General features: G+C 44.3%; 1 protein-coding gene across 1 annotated transcript in view; it reads left to right on the top strand.

Moving 5' to 3' along the window:
* The window catches only part of LOC144754601 (chymotrypsin-like elastase family member 3B), a 32692-nt gene extending 15376 nt beyond the window's left edge, over positions 1-17316 (top strand). Inside the window, exons 5-8 of the mRNA XM_078642608.1 lie at positions 1626-1762; positions 7915-8057; positions 10318-10470; positions 17045-17316. Of these exons, the coding sequence (XP_078498734.1) occupies positions 1626-1762; positions 7915-8057; positions 10318-10470; positions 17045-17062 (451 nt within the window). The 3' untranslated portion in view covers positions 17063-17316. The remainder of the gene's footprint in view (positions 1-1625; positions 1763-7914; positions 8058-10317; positions 10471-17044) is intronic.
* Positions 17317-17780: the final 464 nt, after the last annotated feature.

Below are 17780 nucleotides of genomic sequence, written 5' to 3'. Positions count from 1 at the left end.
GAGAGTTGTGTGAGGAACACCCACGTAACGTCCATGGAACGCCTTCCCAGGGCAGAGTAACGCAACACAGCTATTTGTGCTGCATTGCGTTACTCAAGCTTTTTGAAGACACTCAGAGCCACGCAAAGTGGCTTTGTGTGACTTCATAATTCTGACTTATGGCTTGCGTTGCTCTTTGCACCAGAGTGACGCAAACTGGGTCATAAATAGACCCCAAAGTATTGTAGACCTGTTCGCCATTCTTAAGCTAATGGTACTGTAAAAAAAATGTAGTGGACCACCTTATCTTGGAGGAAATTTTACTGGAACATTGTAACCAAAATATCATCTGACAGAATTACTGTAGCCTAAATATTTGAGTTAAGAATAGAAATCTACACCAGTAGGGCAATATTTTTCTGATCCATATTTAGGACATGATGTGTCTGTCTGTGAGACAACTTTTTTGCTAATGATATTCTGACATACAACCAAATGACGTGGCACAAGGAGACAAAGGGAGTCCCATGTTGAGTCAAAAGATCCTGCATACTACACAAAACACAAAAGCTCCCCCAAAAAGGCAGTGTTGTAATTCAGCACTCTTCCAACCAAGCCCATCCCACAAGGCACGGTCCTTCCCCTCAGACAATGTTCTTCGTCAGGAGTAAAAGGCTCTATATCAGTGCAGAGCAAACACAAGGAGATGATGGATGGAGCACTGAAACTTTTCAGACACTCACCCCCAGTCACAGATCTGGGATGAATCCATCATCATTCTTTAGCTCACTTCGCCACCCTAGTTCAGACTATGTGCAAATCAGTCTTGGCTCGAAACCGGTCTCAGGATGCTTGATTCTAGTCCAGGGAAGACATGGCTTGGCAGTTCGGGCTGCACTGTTCCCATGAGGCACAGGGTCAAGACTGATTTGCATATAGCTGTGTTTGAACTGGAGTGACGAAGTGAGCTAAAGAACAATGATGGATTGAACCCAGCTCTATGACTACGGGTGAGTGTTTAAAAAGTTTCAGCGCTCCGTCCATCATCTCCTTGTGTTTGCTTTGTTCTCCCTAAGTCGGCAGGGTATGTCCAGACATGGGTCCCTTGCTCACTTTGGCACTGGATTCAAGCTAGCCTGGCTGATGAGGGCTGTTAGCCCGAAACCGATCCCTGGATTCTTGTTTCCGGTCCAGAGAGGACATGGCTTGGCAGTTTGGGCTGGACTTTTCCCATGAGGCACAGGGTCAAGACTAATTTGCATATAGCTTTGTCTGAACTGGGGTGGCGAATTGAGCTAAAGAACGATGATGGAGGAAAATACAAAAGTGTTTCCTCCTGCTTAACACCTGTATCTGAAAATCCGAAAGAGGAAATGTATCTGGGAACTAATTTCTGATACTGAATGTCTCTCTTTTTAAATTAATTTTTTTATTGCTCCTTTTTACATGATCCTCTACAATCTCCTATCGAATGAAAATCTTCCACCTCACTCATTTTCTGTTGGTACACAGAATGGGGAAATACCGCCATTTTTAATTATCGTTTCCATAAACTGCTCAGGACATAGGGTGGGAACGGAGCCAATCAGCTCTTTCCTGCTCTCAGATCGCACCAGTGATTGGAGGTTTGTTCATTCCTCTTCTAGCAATGACCTCGCCATGATGAAGTTGTCCAAAAACGCTGTTCTGAACGACAAGGTGGTGCTCGGGTGCCTGGCTCCAGCAGGAGAGCTCCTCTCCAACAATCAACCCTGCTACATCAGCGGCTGGGGGCGCCTGTACAGTGAGTAGCTTCTCTGTGACTTGATGTTGCTGCTGCTTGGGGTAGTGATGTGGTATTGAGTTGCATGTTGATATCAGCAGCTGGAACAGTGATAAAGGCATTCATGGTGCTTGTTTTAGACTGGTGGTTGTCAGTGGGCTCTCCTTTTTGGGGACTGGGCTTATGTTTTTCATTAACGGACTTTGTCACAGATTATGAGAGCAAAACAAGGAGGATGAGGAAATAGTCAAAGAGTGACAGAGGAAGAACACCCATATGGGAAACAGGGAGAAAATCAAAAAGAAGGCGCTAACTGCTATGAAAAAGAACCAACAGGTGAGATAAAGAGTCAGGAAGTGTAGGTTGATGGAAGAAAGAGTTGAGAGGTGGAATCGAGACCAGACTCCCTTGGTATTCAGCAAGCCAGCATTAAGCAGTGCTAGTGGTGGGTTCCTAAGAAAAACGTTGGCTACCCTCTCTTATGTAATGTAATGTTAGCATTTTATAGAGCACCTGGTTACTCCAATTCAGAGAGTACCTGCACTGAATTCAGATTGACCAAACAGGCAACAAACATCCCTCCCTTTTTTCCCTTTTTATTGGGTAAGGATCTTCCTGAAAAGCCAAGTTTGTAAGTGCATCCGAAAATAAACTTTTGAAGGCTCTAATCTGAGATGCAGCTGTCGTTGGTTCTATTATTTAGCTGTGAGGAACCTGAAAGAGCTGCCACCAAGGCTCTTTCTGCAAAATGTATGAACACTGGACATACCTATTCCAGCTGATACAAGACAACGATTGGGAAGGTAGGGTAGAATCAATGGAAGGAGTAACCAGGGCCTTTTCCCTGGACTATCTTATGGACAAAGCACATGGCTTTGAAGGACATCCTCTCCTCAATGGGGAGCCAGTGGAGTTTTACCAGGGCTGACCCCGTAGGCGCACGTCTGGGAATATTCAGCAGCATACGAGCTACCACCTTTTGTACCCTCTGGAGCATTTGAATACTGCTCTTAGAGGCCCCCCATTAAAGAACGTTCCAATAATCCAGCTCTGATACCACGAGAGCCTGGACTGCCGTTCTTTTTGCAGAGTCAGGAATAAGCCCTAAAATCTTTCAAATCATTCTCAGGATCCCAAAGCAGGTGCCTGTGAGGGTGGGCATTTGGTCTGTTACAAGTTTAGCAGAGGAGTCCCATCTCATCTCGGAAACTCACTGGACGGGGACTCTTAGCGAAAAGGGTGAGCTGAAGTTCAAGATGAGGTGCTTTGGTAGAGATTCCGGGTCACAAAATTGGCTTGGTATGGTGTAGCTCTGCCTGGACGTAGCAGTGTGTAAAATTCTAAAACCACATTATTGAATCAGGTTTGGTGTTGATTGGCAAAGTAGCGTGACAAGGTCCACAAGCATTCGATGAGGGATGCCCTGGTGATGAGAAGGGGTGGACAGGGACTGAAAGGTGTACAGACATGAGGCAAGAATAGATAGGGTCGTAGAGTAGAGGTGCAACGGAGGTGATAAAGTTAGAGACGTGCGGCCTGCAGGAGGGCCATGGAGATGCAGTCGAAGGGGTGCCGAAACGTGTAGTTGTGGTGGTCACTGACTGGAAGGAGATTATGTAGGGTCTGAAAGGAGTGGCATGGAGGGCTGCAGAGACATTGGTCCAGAAAGGACATTTTGACAGGGTCACGGTGGGAGAAATTTTGGTTGACTGTCTCTCTTCTGTGAGATCGCCCAGGTCTTGTGCCAAGCAGGGTGGTGAATAGTAACATATAAAGCACCAGAATTTTACGGGGGAAAGTACTTGCAAGTCGTCAATAGCATTACCTCAACATTACAAATGTGTCACTTCAAATGCTACACTTCTTCAGTTCTAAAAAAAATCAAAGTAGTCATTACTTGGAAATAGCACAATTTCTAAAATATTCATAACAATTAAAGAATAAGCATTGACTGGAAAAACAGCGGGACAGCCTCTGGAAAGGTGAGGGAGCAGGACCGAAAGGAAGGGAGAGAGAAGATGTGGGTACGGGTGTTCTTCCAGTAAGGAAAAACAAAACAAAAATGGGGATGGTAGAGGGGGGTGAGAACAGTTAGGCCGTAAACACTAAGGGGAAAATATAACAAGAATTAAAAAAAGAACAATGAAAAAGAAAAAGGAACGATGAGAGGGTGACAGGAAATAGCGTATAAAAATGAGAATAAATAAATATTTTAGGTAAAGCAGTATTAGAAGTAATAACAATAAACTAACAAATTAAATATAAACCAATTTAGATAGCATAAAAAATATCCTCACCATCGTTGGCTTGCATTGGTCGTATCTTGTTTGCGCCCCCTAGAACCGAGTGGCATTGGCGGCTACTGATAGGGGTTGAGGTGTCCTGGGCTAGCTGAAGGAGCGGTATACCCGACGAAAAAACACTTGGTGAAACCAATGGATTGAATGAAATGAAAGTCACACCTGATGAGAGGTCAATTTCATTTGATGACATGAGGGAAATAGGAAATCACGGACCGTGTGTCCCACTCGCAGATCTGCAAAAGAGACTGATCATACAAATGCAAAAAACTTCTGAAATTTCCAAAATAAACGCGGGATTGGAACGGTGTACAACGAAAATGTGAAAAAATAAACCAAAGAAGTTTGGAATGGAGTTGTTGGGTTTCTATTTCTTCCGCAATTCCAAATAGGAAGCAGGAACATAGGACTACAAGCAGCAGACAGACAAAGGGCAGGAAAGACAGAAGTAAGGAGGGATGAGAAATAGGGCAAGGGAGAAGATAGGGAAGTAGTGGTACATTATGACCACCTACATTCAGTGAGAAGAAGTATTTGCAAAGTTAGTAGGTCTGTGTGTGCCAACACATGTAAACACAAGCATTCACAAATTGTATTTGTATTTATATAGCGCTTATTAACACTAATGAGGTGTTGAAGCGCTTTTCGGTGAGTAGCATGCTACCCCGGATTGCAAAGTGCCATTTAGATGCAATGCAAACACACTTGCTCTTAGTCACATTAAAACATACCCTATTGGCTTTCCCCATGCTAGGAAAAGAAGCTAAAATCAGATTGCTTTCTATATAGAAAACAGACGGGATAAAAGGTATGATAACTAAGTGTACTTTTCAGATGTAAAATAATCTCCCATGAATTCCAATGGAAGCGATTTGTTAAAGGTGGAATTTTACATCATATAGCCAATAGCATGATGTGAAATGTAAGATCCATGGCCACTCTATGTATATTTTAAAGAATTGGTATCAATACATCTTACAGGCAGTTGTGCTGTCAAACCAGACCTAAGAAGAGATGAGGAGAAGCAAAAGGAAGGAGGTCAGAAAGAGGGAGAATACTTGAGGATATGTTATGTTATGTTACCCAGTGTTTTGTAGAGCGGTCAGCTACTCAAACAGAGTGTCCCGGCGCTATTCAAGACCCAGCACAGCAAAGAGCACGGTAATCGGTGGAATCATTGGCCAAACAGCCATGTTTTGAGATCCTTTCTAAATGACAACAAATTATCTGTCTTCCTCAAAGACAAAGGCAGTGGGTTCCAAGATAGGGGTGCCAGATGACTAAAGGAGCGACCCCCAATGGGAGCACGCTTGATTACCGGGACCGTAGCCAGCGCCAATGATGCAGAACGTAGAGCTCTGGACGGATGGATATGCAATGGGAAGGCGTAGACAAAACAGCAAAGTTCAGGGATGCCCCCGAAAGGCTGAGAGAAATGAGGATCTATGCAATCTGTTTGAAAAACAAAAACAAGAAACTATGAAAGGCTTTCATCACATTGGATTATCAACATGACGGCAGGCTCTATTAATAGATACTATAGGGCGAGTTTCTCAAGAAAGTTCTGCACCTAGATCACATAGAACTGAGCTGACAAAAGAAGGACCGCATTCACCATGTGGGGCCACTCTACTGCAATGTCTTAGTCCCTTTCACTTCGTACATTAAGACAGTGCTTCATGTCAGAGACTTCGGTACTGCATCTGTGTCCTCCACCGGGCCATCAATGCTCTCAGTGCTTAGCGATGGAGGGACATATCACTGCCATTCCTGTTTCTGTGCCATCTGCCCAGGAGCCTGCCTTGGGGCAGACCACTCCATCTTCTCAAATTACAGGACTAGACGGGGTCTCTAGGTGTGTTTTTTTTTGTAGGCCATCGAGTTCCAGACCTTTTAGGGTATTTTGCAGAAAAAAACGTTGAGTTATGGAGGAGAGAACAGCAGCATGTAAGATATGTTCATGGCATGAAGTTTCTGATTCAGTTCTTTAGACGTCTTCCATTGTTTTTGGACCATGCAAGTGTATTCAGGGGATAGTAGAATGAGGTTTGATTCATACTCATTTTGGGTCTTCTGTCATGATGTTCTAAGGATAACAGTGTGATCTTTGAAGTTGAGAAGTGTGGAGATCTGGGTGAGTCTTTGAGTGAAAGCCTGATGTGCTCTCTCTATTATGAAATACAAGCAGATTTTGTTGAGACCCAGGAGCACAGCCAATCCTCCAAAAATGTTTCCAAATGTGCCCCCTCTGCTCCCTCCGGGAACCCCACAAAGCGGAAATGATTGTGCCTCGGCCAGCCCACTGCATCTTCTGCCCCTCCTCCAATGTCTGGAGACCCAGAGAGATGGGAGATGCCATATACAGCTGCTTCAATATATCTTCAAATGCTGCTATTCCTTCTTTTGCCCCTGTCACTCTTTCCACTCCATTTTGAAGATCATGTCACAGCAGTGCAACATTCCCCCACTCTTCATTTTATACATCTACTGCAGCTCTCAACGTCAGATGACCTTATAAAATATCTTCTGTTGAGAAAGAGTGCTGCCCGTACTGGCTATGCAACCATCACCACCGATCTTGCAGTTGGCCTGGCAAGCCTGCCAATTTACCCTGGTTGGACATGGACCAGCCTTGCTTTTTGCTATCTTCTAGTCATATATGTCTCCTAATTATAGTGTGGAGGATCAAGTGGAGTTAATCCAGGAGTCTCTTTTATCAGGACAGGAGTTGGGCAGGCGTTGACTCATTACGTTGGGTCACTGCGTCCACCTGCTCAACTACTCTGCAACGTCTGTTCTCTCCACTCACAGGTAGAAGGGGAGCTTAGGCAGCAATGGGGGTCAGTAGGGCTCCTACTCCACTGATATAGTATGTGCATTTTTTTTTTTGGTCTTTCAGGCAAGGTGGACTTTGCACACACACTACCCCCCCACTATGACAGTTTAGTTCCAACCCTGAGGCCTCCGTCACCCTTCAGGGACCTCGCACGCTCTCCATTCGTAGTCTCGTTTTACTTGCGGGAGGGAGGAAATATGGGGGGCGATGTGAGAGGAAAGAGGTGCGGCACTCGTGGACCTGCGGTCCAAATTGGTTCTCCTGGACCAACTCCTCAGTCAGGCCATGAGGCCCTGGTTAATATTTCTTATGCAGGATTCACCGCGCTCTGCTTATACCCACTGCAAGTCACTGGTTTGGCACATGTCGACTGCAAGAGCCTCCTGGATCCACTGCTGACTCGATTGCAGCAGAGCCATTCAGTGCCAAAGTTTACCTCATCAGAAGAGAAGACTCACATCCCTGAGAGTCACTGCACACCATGACCCTCACTCTGCGTCAGTGACTCCGTTATACCTGCAAGATCCCATCAAAGAAGTATCCAGCCCACGTCAGCAAAGCCCACAAAATACAGTTAACAGGCCAGGACGAATCTCAGGATGTGACTTGAGCCATGGTGTCTCCACCACTGAGTGCAAGCAGCCAGACCCAGGATCAGAAAATATTGCTGCTAAAGGGTCTCTCACTCTCCCACCAGATCATGATGGTTTGTCTCATAAGAAGATGCTGGCTGAACAAAGGATTGGTGTTGGATTTCTGCGCACGAGTCGGTGCCTTAGCAGAAAAACAGTCACATTCTTGACCGGTCAGATCTTGTCCCAAACATAGTAACATGTGCAAACTACAGTTCCAAATTGGAATTCATAAAACTCAAGTTTACTGTGATTCTCAGTGGCGGTAATATTGCGTCATGCTGACCGGTTGCTGGTAGGTTTCTGATCTGCCTTGCCTTCAGGAATATATCATGATATCTTTGCATGCTCAGTCTGGCCAATCACATAACACTGGGACTCAAGCTCTCTCTTTTTTTATTGCAGCTGGTGGACCTCTCCCTGGCACGCTGCAACAGGCACTGCTGCCCGCAGTCGACCATGCTCACTGCACTCAGCGGGATTGGTGGGGCAGCACTGTCAAGACCAACATGGTGTGCGCTGGTGGTGATATCAAAGCCGGTTGCAACGTAAGTTCTTATGCAAAGATTGTGAAAGCATGCCTTCAGGTGTGCATTGTGTGCATGTGAACTAAATGTGAGGCCTTATCATCAAGCCTGTCTAATGAGAAGTTCTGTAATATTCTGGCAATGATTTCTTTTATATCACTGACAAAATGAGGACAAAGCTGGTGTAGTGCATGGATAGTCTAACTTTCCCTGGGGCCAAAAAGCTTGGTCTGTAGTGTGAGCGAGGGCTGGATTGATGATAGAAGGGTGGCAGCCAGGGAGGTTGTAGCGTGGGCATAGGGAAAGCGAAGCCTGTATATCTAGAGGCTGAATTGCACAATGTGAAACCAGTAAATGCGTGATCAATCCCGGCTTCCCCACTTGACCAAATTTTGTGATCCTAGACAATTGTCTTATTTCACTTTTCCTCCATTTTTCTTTATTAACAAGTATACATCATATAAGAGGACCAGGAAATACAGGACTTCAGGATTTATGTTTTAAAAAACATTCTCTTATACTTTATTTAATAAACCAGAATGATGTCCATGTATAATGGCAACAAAGGCCACCCAGAGGGTGCACATAACAAATGACTTGCCTCTTAGTTCACTATTGGCATTGTTGTTGGGGCGGGGAAGCATGGATGTTTTTAAATTCGTGTTTGAAACTTTTCACTTCTCCAAGATTTCTTTAAAAATGAAGGTAATCCTCAAGTTAAGTGGTGCAGGACACCTTAGTTACTTCATTTCTTTAAATTCAGTTAACCTATAAATAAATGCGTACCCTTTAATTTAATAGTACTCTGAATATTAGTGCTCAGTCAAGTATACAGCAGCCCAGGGCTGCTTTTGACCAGAAGGCATATATAGATGCCAGGGGACAGCAAGTTGCCCCTGTGGCTTGCTTTTAGTATCACTGGTGTAGTGCATTAGCTTTTAAGCAGATATAATCTTCCTTCCAATGTAAACTAACCTCAAGCACACGGCGACAGACACTAGGCATAGTATGGTTTGTTACTCTTTTACAATTGAATTCCCATTTTGTCTTTGTTTTGTAACATAGTCTAGAATTCAGGGCCATAGTATCAAGAAAGGGCGATACATTATCGCCGCTTTTATCTGCAGGAAACTGCAGCTAAAGCGGCAATAATGGGCTTGATAATATGCCCTTGTGAATTCCCATAGAAGCCCAGGTTCTGGTGTTAACCTGGGCTTCTATGGGAATTCACAAGGGCATATTATGCCCTTTATCGCCGCTTTAGCGACAGTTTCCTGTCGATAAAAGCGGCCATAATGTATCCCCCTTTCTTGATAATATGGCCCTCAGTGTCTTTCAAACATTTTAATGCCACCCCTCCCCTCTGTAATGAAAATTCATCGGGCCCCCTCGAATGGCAAAAATATTTTCTCATAATCTATAACATTGTCAGCTCTAAGCATATTTAGTAATTTAAACACTGAAGTTATTTCCAGTTATCCCTTTTGAAAATACAAAAAATTGCATGATTGCCAACATGCAAGGGACTTCCTAAAACGGTAAAAGTATCCACAGTATGATCCTTTATAAGAAAAGGGACAGGTACTCTGTGGTTATTTGGTGCCCTCCAATCCTCTCCCACCCCATTTTTACATCTACTTCCAGGTAGGGAGGGATTGAAAAACATACTGGTGGGCAATTATAGAGGGGTTTAGGGACACTGCTTTCTTTGACTAAAAATGCAGTAGTGTTTAAGCATCATGTTTGCCTCTGTATCCTAGAGGCCTGATAAATGTTCTTCTTGGCCAGAGCCTTGCGCTTTTTGCTGTGATCAATTCAGGCATCCCCAGGGGTGGCAAACCCCAGTTTGAAGACCTCTAGGTTAGAAAGTGGAGTTCCTCGCATGCATTCATGCAAGCCAGTTGTGTTGGTTTTGCCAGTGCTTGTTCATATTTTCTTGTTTTCTCCCTCTTGTGGTGCATAAGTGTCTATAATGGAAGGCGCGTTGTTGCTTGAATGAGCTCCTCAACACTTTTTTGTGTGCATGTGTACGGTATGCTAAGGGTGGATTTGTATGTGTGTACTACTGAGCATGGTGAGTTTGTGTTGCCTGTGACATTGTGCAATGTTTGAATTATTGGCTGTGTCTGCTCTCTGCTGGTGGATGTGAATCTGTTATGTATTCTGCCTGCCTCCCAAAAGGTTATGGGGTCTTGGTGTGTAATTGGGTCGAAATTAATTTCACATTAAGAATTCCACCCAGATCCTGTCTTTCACTAACACACTTCTCGAACTGTTTCAGGGTGACTCTGGTGGACCCCTGAATTGCCAGGGCTCAGATGGAGTGTGGTACGTCCATGGTGTGACCAGTTTTGTGTCCTCCGCTGGGTGCAATGCCTTGAAGAAGCCCACCGTCTTCAGCCGAGTCTCCAACTACAACAAGTGGATCACTGATGTAAGTCTTGCCTTAATGATCACACAGGACACAGCTTTCATTTTAAAGTGAAAAATCACCCACACGAAAGGGAAGGGGCCTTCCCCATGAGCAGCAGTGACGCATGGTTGTGATAGTGTAGAGGGTGGATGGCCTGCTAAGCTTGAGATTGGAAAAATAGGTGCTCCCAGGGAAGATATGGGAATATGAAGCCCCACCATCTGTTGTTCCTAAATAGAGAGGCATGTCCCACTTGGTGGTTAAAGGTTCCACTGTAAGAATGAAGCTTTTGGGCCATTGGACACATCTCTTGGCAAGCAATCTGCAAGAAGAAACACAACACTTGACCATCATACATTGCACACTACGTAATCCCAATTTAGCAATGATATAATAGCAACTGTTGAGAATAAACACTGCTAGAAGTGGAATGTAAACAACAAACACTCATTAAGGTACATACATATATATTTGCACTTTGATCTTGCCTGGTAATTAATGTGTAATTTGACCCAATCTACTATAGACCATTTTAAATAAGACCATCTAAAGAAAACAGTCAAAACAGGCAAAATGCGAAGGCTTGTCGATGTGTGATGGTGCTCTCCTCATAGCATGTTGATGATCATAAAGGGATGATACCACTCTGCAGAGTAAGGAAGAGATGAGACTGTGGTGGTCCCTGCACCAACAGAGAGCATGCAGCAGTAGTATGAATACCACCAGAAGGAAACAAAGCTGACAAATCAGTACTGTGTGCTGATGGAAAAGCCTGCAGTGGAAGGACAGTTTGGGCAATTACCCCAATCCACTGGGTGACAATGAGACAGAGATTGGGACCGGCCCAATGATGTGGCATATGCCTTTGGACCGTCGGAGGGGGCGCAGTAGTCACAACAGAGAACCGCTCCTTGATGAAAGTGTGACTATAGGCCGACATTCCCACTCTGGCCTCGGATTTGGAGAATTAATGATGATTCTCGGGTACGCCTTCTGAGTGTCTACTAAAGGCAAATATTGCCATATACTTATCCCTACCACATAGTCATTGAACTAGGAGGGATCTGCAAAATGATAAAGGATCTGTATCCTGAGGAATGCCAGTGACCCAGAGGGCGATTGGAATAGGCCGAAACATATCGGTACATGCAGGCAAGTTAATGGAGATATTGCTCCTCCTACTTAGAAAGTTGTAAACCTTTTAATTCTACAATGAGGATCCCTCTTATAGAGAAATTATTTCTGAAAAGATATGCGCCTCACTATTTAGTGGGTGAGGGCAATTTTAATAACCCTATGAGTTTTCAAGAAAGTTTTCCTCCTGTACTTTCTTTGTTCCTGGTTTTCTACCCTAAAAGCAGGGTTCCATTTTAGTCCTTCTCGTTTAGTGAGTCCAAGCGTCTGGTTGGGAGAGCGAGGGAAGGCTCACTCTCTAGTCCCTTCAAGGTTTCTGTATAGTGTATGCCTTTGGCAAACTGACATGTTTCCTGGTCTGACAGGATGGCTTGATATTATACATTTGGGGCCTAACACCACAGCAACAGCTAATCACCCTTGGCATAAACTTTCTGAGATAATCAATTTTAATCACGAATGTCAAATGATTGCAGACAGTGATGATTCCCAGTAGATGACTCATAATAACAGATTTCATATGAACAGTTCAGTGCTCGCCCTGAACCTTTCCCCTCCCTCCATTCTCCCCAGCCTAGGGGACTTTAGTTTGTTAACCTCCGACCTGTCTCCCTCCTCCCCTACTTTGCAAAAATTGCTGAGAAAGCAGTGAATAAACAGCTTTCAGCATTTGCTGAAACTAATGGACTGCTCCACCCCTCACAGTCGGGATTTTGAGCTCTTCACTCGACCGAGATGGCCCTATTGTCTTCAACTGAAGCTCTACGAAGATATGTAGATGAGGGACAGGCGGCGGCACTGATTCTCCTTGATCTCAGTGCCGCTTTTGACACTGTAGCCCACCACACACTGCTACAGTGTCTTGAAAAGGGAGGAGTGAGAGGAAAAGCTTGGGAATGGCTTCAATCATTCCTAACGGACCGAACATTTCTGGTTGCCCAGGGACAGTTCAGGTCCAACGAAAGAAAACTAAATCAGGGAGTGCCACAGGGCTCAAGTCTCAGCCCCACCCTTTTTAACCTATATGTGGCCCCGGTTGGAAGAATCACAGACACGTACGGGGTTGAGATAGTATCGTATGCGGACGATACGCAACTGATTGTGACCTTAACGCAACCAGAGAAACAAAGCGCCAACAACTTCGTGGCCTGTATGCAGAAGGTGGCCCTGTGGATGGCAGACAATTGTCTACGCCTGAACGGAAATAAGACAGAGGTACTGATTATAGGTAAATCCCCATCAGTATGGACCTCAGGCTGGTGGCCGGAAGAACTGGGTGAGCTGCCCACACCAAGCAACGTAGTAAAAAATCTAGGGGTCTGGCTAGACAAAAACTTAACGTTTGACCATCAAACCAAACAAGTGGCAGGCACCTGTTTTGGGATACTGCGTGTCCTTAGAAAAACGCTGGACCTTATGCCCATATCAGTACGACAGACCATAGTCCATAGCCTGATAACATCCAGGCTGGACTATGGAAACGTTCTGTTTTTAGGGGCCAGCGAAAAAAGCCTTTCTAGATTACAACGTACACAGAACGCAGCGGCACACCTGATCCTACAACTTCCCAGAAGAGCATCCTCAAGGAAAGCTCTCAAAACCCTTCACTGGCTCCCGATCAGGGAATGGGTGACCTTTAAAGCCCTGTGTGTAGGACACCGCATCCTGCATGGTAAAGGCCCTAAATACCTGCATGGCCTTCTGAATGGTATGAACCCACCCGCCAACTGAGATCTTGCGGCACAGGGCAAGTACAAGTCCCGAAGGTCAAAACAGCCAGGATGGGAGGTAAATCTTTTAGAATCAAGACGGCCAGGACATGGAACCAACTGCCAGACAAACTGCGCACAGAACAATTTGAGTCACACTTTAGAAAAGAGTTAAAAACAATCCTCTTCCCCAAGGACTAAGATCTTAAAGGAGCGTGGAATCCGAAAACCACCTTTAGCAATCTCTCAGTGTGGGGACACACTTGCTAGTGTAACCATGCGCTCTACAAAACACTAATAAATAAATAAATAAAAACTTGCAGCCATGGGTACCTAGACCATTTGACGGTGGCCTTTACTGAGAAGACAGGTTGGCCAAGGACTCTCATCCAGAGGGTAAAAACAAGTGCTAGTGGGCTGGTTGGCCTAGTGACCTCGGACGGTGGTTGCCCTGTGAGCTGAGTTGTTTACTTCTAAGAAGATATGTAGTCCCTGTGTACCTGACAAATATGAAATTCTGGGCACACTCACTGTATAAAGGTTTATAGTTCATAAATCATTTATCAAACCATGAGATATAACACTTTTTCAACTATAGTTTCGAATTGTGATAAGCTCCCTGAGCCAGACTGAGGAGCCAATGTACTAACATTTCCTGCAGTGCACCACAGCAAGGGAACTTGCTGTGCTGCATTGTGTCAAATGGAAACATCAGAAGATGCCATATTTACAAAGATATGGAGCATTTCTGATGACTCCTTGTGCTGGGGCACTGTGTAGTGCATAGTGCCAGCACAAGCACCCGTGCACAAGGGAAACATCCTTTACCACGCAACTTTTACCACGCAGTGCTTTTACAACGCAGGTTTTACAACGAAAACCATTACAACGCATTGCACTGGGGGGCGCTCTAGGATAAGTAATAGTTTAATGTACTATCCAACACCTTCCCTACTATCCACGGGGACTGGAGTTGGAATAGTAAATTAAACTATTCACTATCCAGCACCCCAAAGCGCTATGCGTTGTAACAGCATGCGTTGTAAAAACTGCATTGTAACAGCATGCGTGGTAAAAGCATGCGTTGTAACAATGTACATCCGTGCACAATGGTACAAGGGTGTCTGCATTACAAGCTGGATAGTTTTTGTTAAGTAAGGGACACCTAAATGCATCACACAGGAAGTAACGAGGAGAAATAAAGATATTTCTCCCTGGTGCACCTGCATCTGGAAGGCGTACCATTTAGACGCATCCCCAGGTTTCCAACTCTTTGTAAATGTGGGAATACGTGAAAAAACATGGATGGATGCATAGGAACACCCATACTCCCCCCTTGGATCGCCTCCCTTCCACAAGACAGCGTCATGTGCTGCCATGCATTACTTTAGATTTACTAAACCACGCAGAGCCATGCAAGTTGGCTTTGTGTGGCTTAGTAAATCCCAGTTGAGGGCTTGCATTGTCATTGAGTCACCATGAAACACAAGCCAGTAGTAAGTCTTCCCCTAAATCTCCATCCGCGTTCACTCCTCCTATGCACACCCTCAACTCTGCTTTGCACATCTTCAGTCATGCTGTGTATCCAATTGTAAATGTAAATGTAGTTGAGCTTATATAGCGCACAGCTACCCGCAGTGGGTTTCCCGGCGCTTGCTTAGGGAACCCTTCCTGGTATTCCCCTGTGAGATAGCAGGGTATCCACAAGGTGAAAGTCAGGCATCCCGCCGCGAGGGGCCGTTGTCACTCTTACCTTCTTCGACTACCCGGCACATCCCCCTTCAGCACCACTAGCCTCTCAAGTTATACCCATGCAAAATTCTATCAAATGTCATGATTCACCAATGTGGGCCACTATTATATAGCTGCCAAGACCTGCTATATATGGATATATGTCACTACAACGCACACTTTTACAACACATACCTTTACAACGCATTTTTTACAACGCAACATCCATTACAACGCATTCCATTACAACGCATGCCATTACAACGAAAATTAAAAAACTACATTTACAACGCATTCCATTACAACGCATAATACCTTTACAACACATACCATTACAACGCATAACATTACATTGCATGTTTGGTAAGTATTGGATAGTGTAGGGGTAACATTTACTATTCTAACTCCAGTGGGTGCAACAGTAGGGTAAGTGTTGGATAGTGTAGGGGTAAAAATTACTATTCTAACTCCAGGGGGTGCAACAGTAGGGTAAGTGTTGGATAGTGTAGGGGTAAAAATTATTATTCTAACTCCAGGGGGTGCAACAGTAGGGTAAGTGTTGGATAGTAATGTTATGCGTTGTAATGGTATGCATTGTAATGACTGCGTTGTAAAGACATGCGTTGTAGTGGTGTGCGTTGTAGTGTCATGCGTTGTAATGGTTGCGTTGTAATGACATGCGTTGTAATGGATGTTGCATTGTAAAAGTTTCGTTGTAATGGTAGTGCGTTGTAAAAGTTGCGTTGTAAAGGTTGTTTCCCGCTATATATTTAAGTGTATATCAGGCTCTTCCTGTCTTATTATATGATACAATGGTCTCATTGTCCCAGTGTGCAACAAGGAAAGTAAAACGCCTGTGTGAAGACAGAACACTACCCTACCATTCATTCTAAAACTAAATGTCTAACTCCTGGTAACCAGGCCACACGGGGGCTCCAACTACAGCCTTCAATAAGTGCAGTGGGTTTCAGAGAGTTGGAGGAGAACAGTGGGGCATATTACCAAGCTATAGCGATAATTATCGCTAAGCTTGGTTACCGGCCAAAACTATATCGCCGAGCTTCGCCTATTTTTATTGCTTAGGAGCCTTGATATTATCAAGGTTTATCTCCTAAGTGATAAAAATCGGCCGAAATGCATGAATATCGCTGAAAAGTCAGCGATATTCATGCATTACCGAGCAAATGCTCTTAGCCATGTTATCCACCTACCATTGGATAACATGGCTAAGAACTGCTCTGGGCAGGCGTTAGCTTTTGGAGATAATCGTGCTTAGCGCGATTATTTCCAAAAGTTGGTAATAGGGGATAGCGATGTTAGCGACTGTTTCCAGTCGCTAACATCTTGGCACGCCCACTTTGCATGTCATTAGCGATAATTATCGCTGACATGCAAAGAGGGCCCTTAAATGCCCGCTATCGCCTATTAGCTGTCGCTAACTGGTGTTAGCGACAGCTAGGTAATAGGGCGATAAAATTATCGCCGCTTTAGCGGGAAAAATTCCCGCTAAAGCGGCGATAAGGCCCTTAGTAATATGCCCCAGTGTTATTTATGGGCAGGGCCACTGGAATTAAGCGATCCTGCAGCATTTAATGCATAATTATGGATTTGTCACATTTGCCACATAATCCATCATCTGCTCAATAATCTGTAGATTTTAACAAAATATGTTTGTAGCTCAAACCAATCAGTTACTAAAATCACGGCTGCCCATCGTGCCATACTATGGTAGGTTCTATGCAAAGATTGACTGCTGATCTTTCAGTTACCTACACTGTATTTGGATGTTAAAGTGGTACTAATGAGGTGACCTGTACCCAGTGATAACATGTGAAAAAGTTACAAAATTATGAAGTAATACTATCTCAAAATGCGCCATATTATTTGCTAACCTTGCAAATATTTAGGTCAGGCCCTGCCACATAATTTTAGTTTCCATGCTTATGAGTACAATGTAACCTGGAGTTCGAACTGTTTACATATATAGGTGCCGATAAATCCCTGTCTCTCCTTACTTTCAGACCATTGCTACCTACTAAAGAGGCGATGTGCAACCAGAGGAGAAGCATTCCAAGTGTCTCCAAACTGTTCTCTTCTGCCTGCTGAAAGCTGTTTGCATATCCTACACCGCAATGTGCAATGAATAAAGCAGACTACAACTCCCAGCATTCAGTGGTGAACAAAGATTTTAAAAAACAGGATGGAACAATGTACCTACTGCTTGCAGATGTGTAGCCTAACTGCAACTTGTGTCATCATACCCCGACGACACAAAAATAAAGCTATAACTTTATTTGTCTGCGTTGCTATTGATTTATTGAGCACATGAATGTTATGAGGGCATTGCTGTTCTTTTTGTTGTTTTGTTTAGTCTGTGCCTCTCTGGCAGCTTGTGTCCATGTCCTCGTGCATCTGCTACTCTTCCTGTCTCATGCTTGCTCTTTGGCTTGACTTGGATCAGGGGTGGAGGTCGAAGTCCATTGGCCAGCAGATGCGGGGATCAGAAGTCAAAAGCAACGTATAAATAAATAATAGATTAAACTTACGGCCAACCGAGAAAAGCCTTCAATGCCATTTCACAGCGAAGGCTTGAAGTGCCTTAATGTGGAGCTAGTGTCATGTTATGTTATGTTACCTTATTGTTTTTTTGTTTGTTTTAATAGCACAATCCTTTTCTATGGCCCCTTTGTTCTGTTGAGTATTGCTAGTCTGGTGATGGGTTATTCCAGAATGGATGGTGCACCGCTGGGTGACTGG

Source organism: Lissotriton helveticus, chromosome 5_1 (assembly GCF_964261635.1).
Source record: "Lissotriton helveticus chromosome 5_1, aLisHel1.1, whole genome shotgun sequence".
In the NCBI taxonomy this organism is placed as follows: domain Eukaryota; kingdom Metazoa; phylum Chordata; class Amphibia; order Caudata; family Salamandridae; genus Lissotriton; species Lissotriton helveticus.
This window is presented reverse-complemented; position numbering and strand designations above follow the sequence as displayed.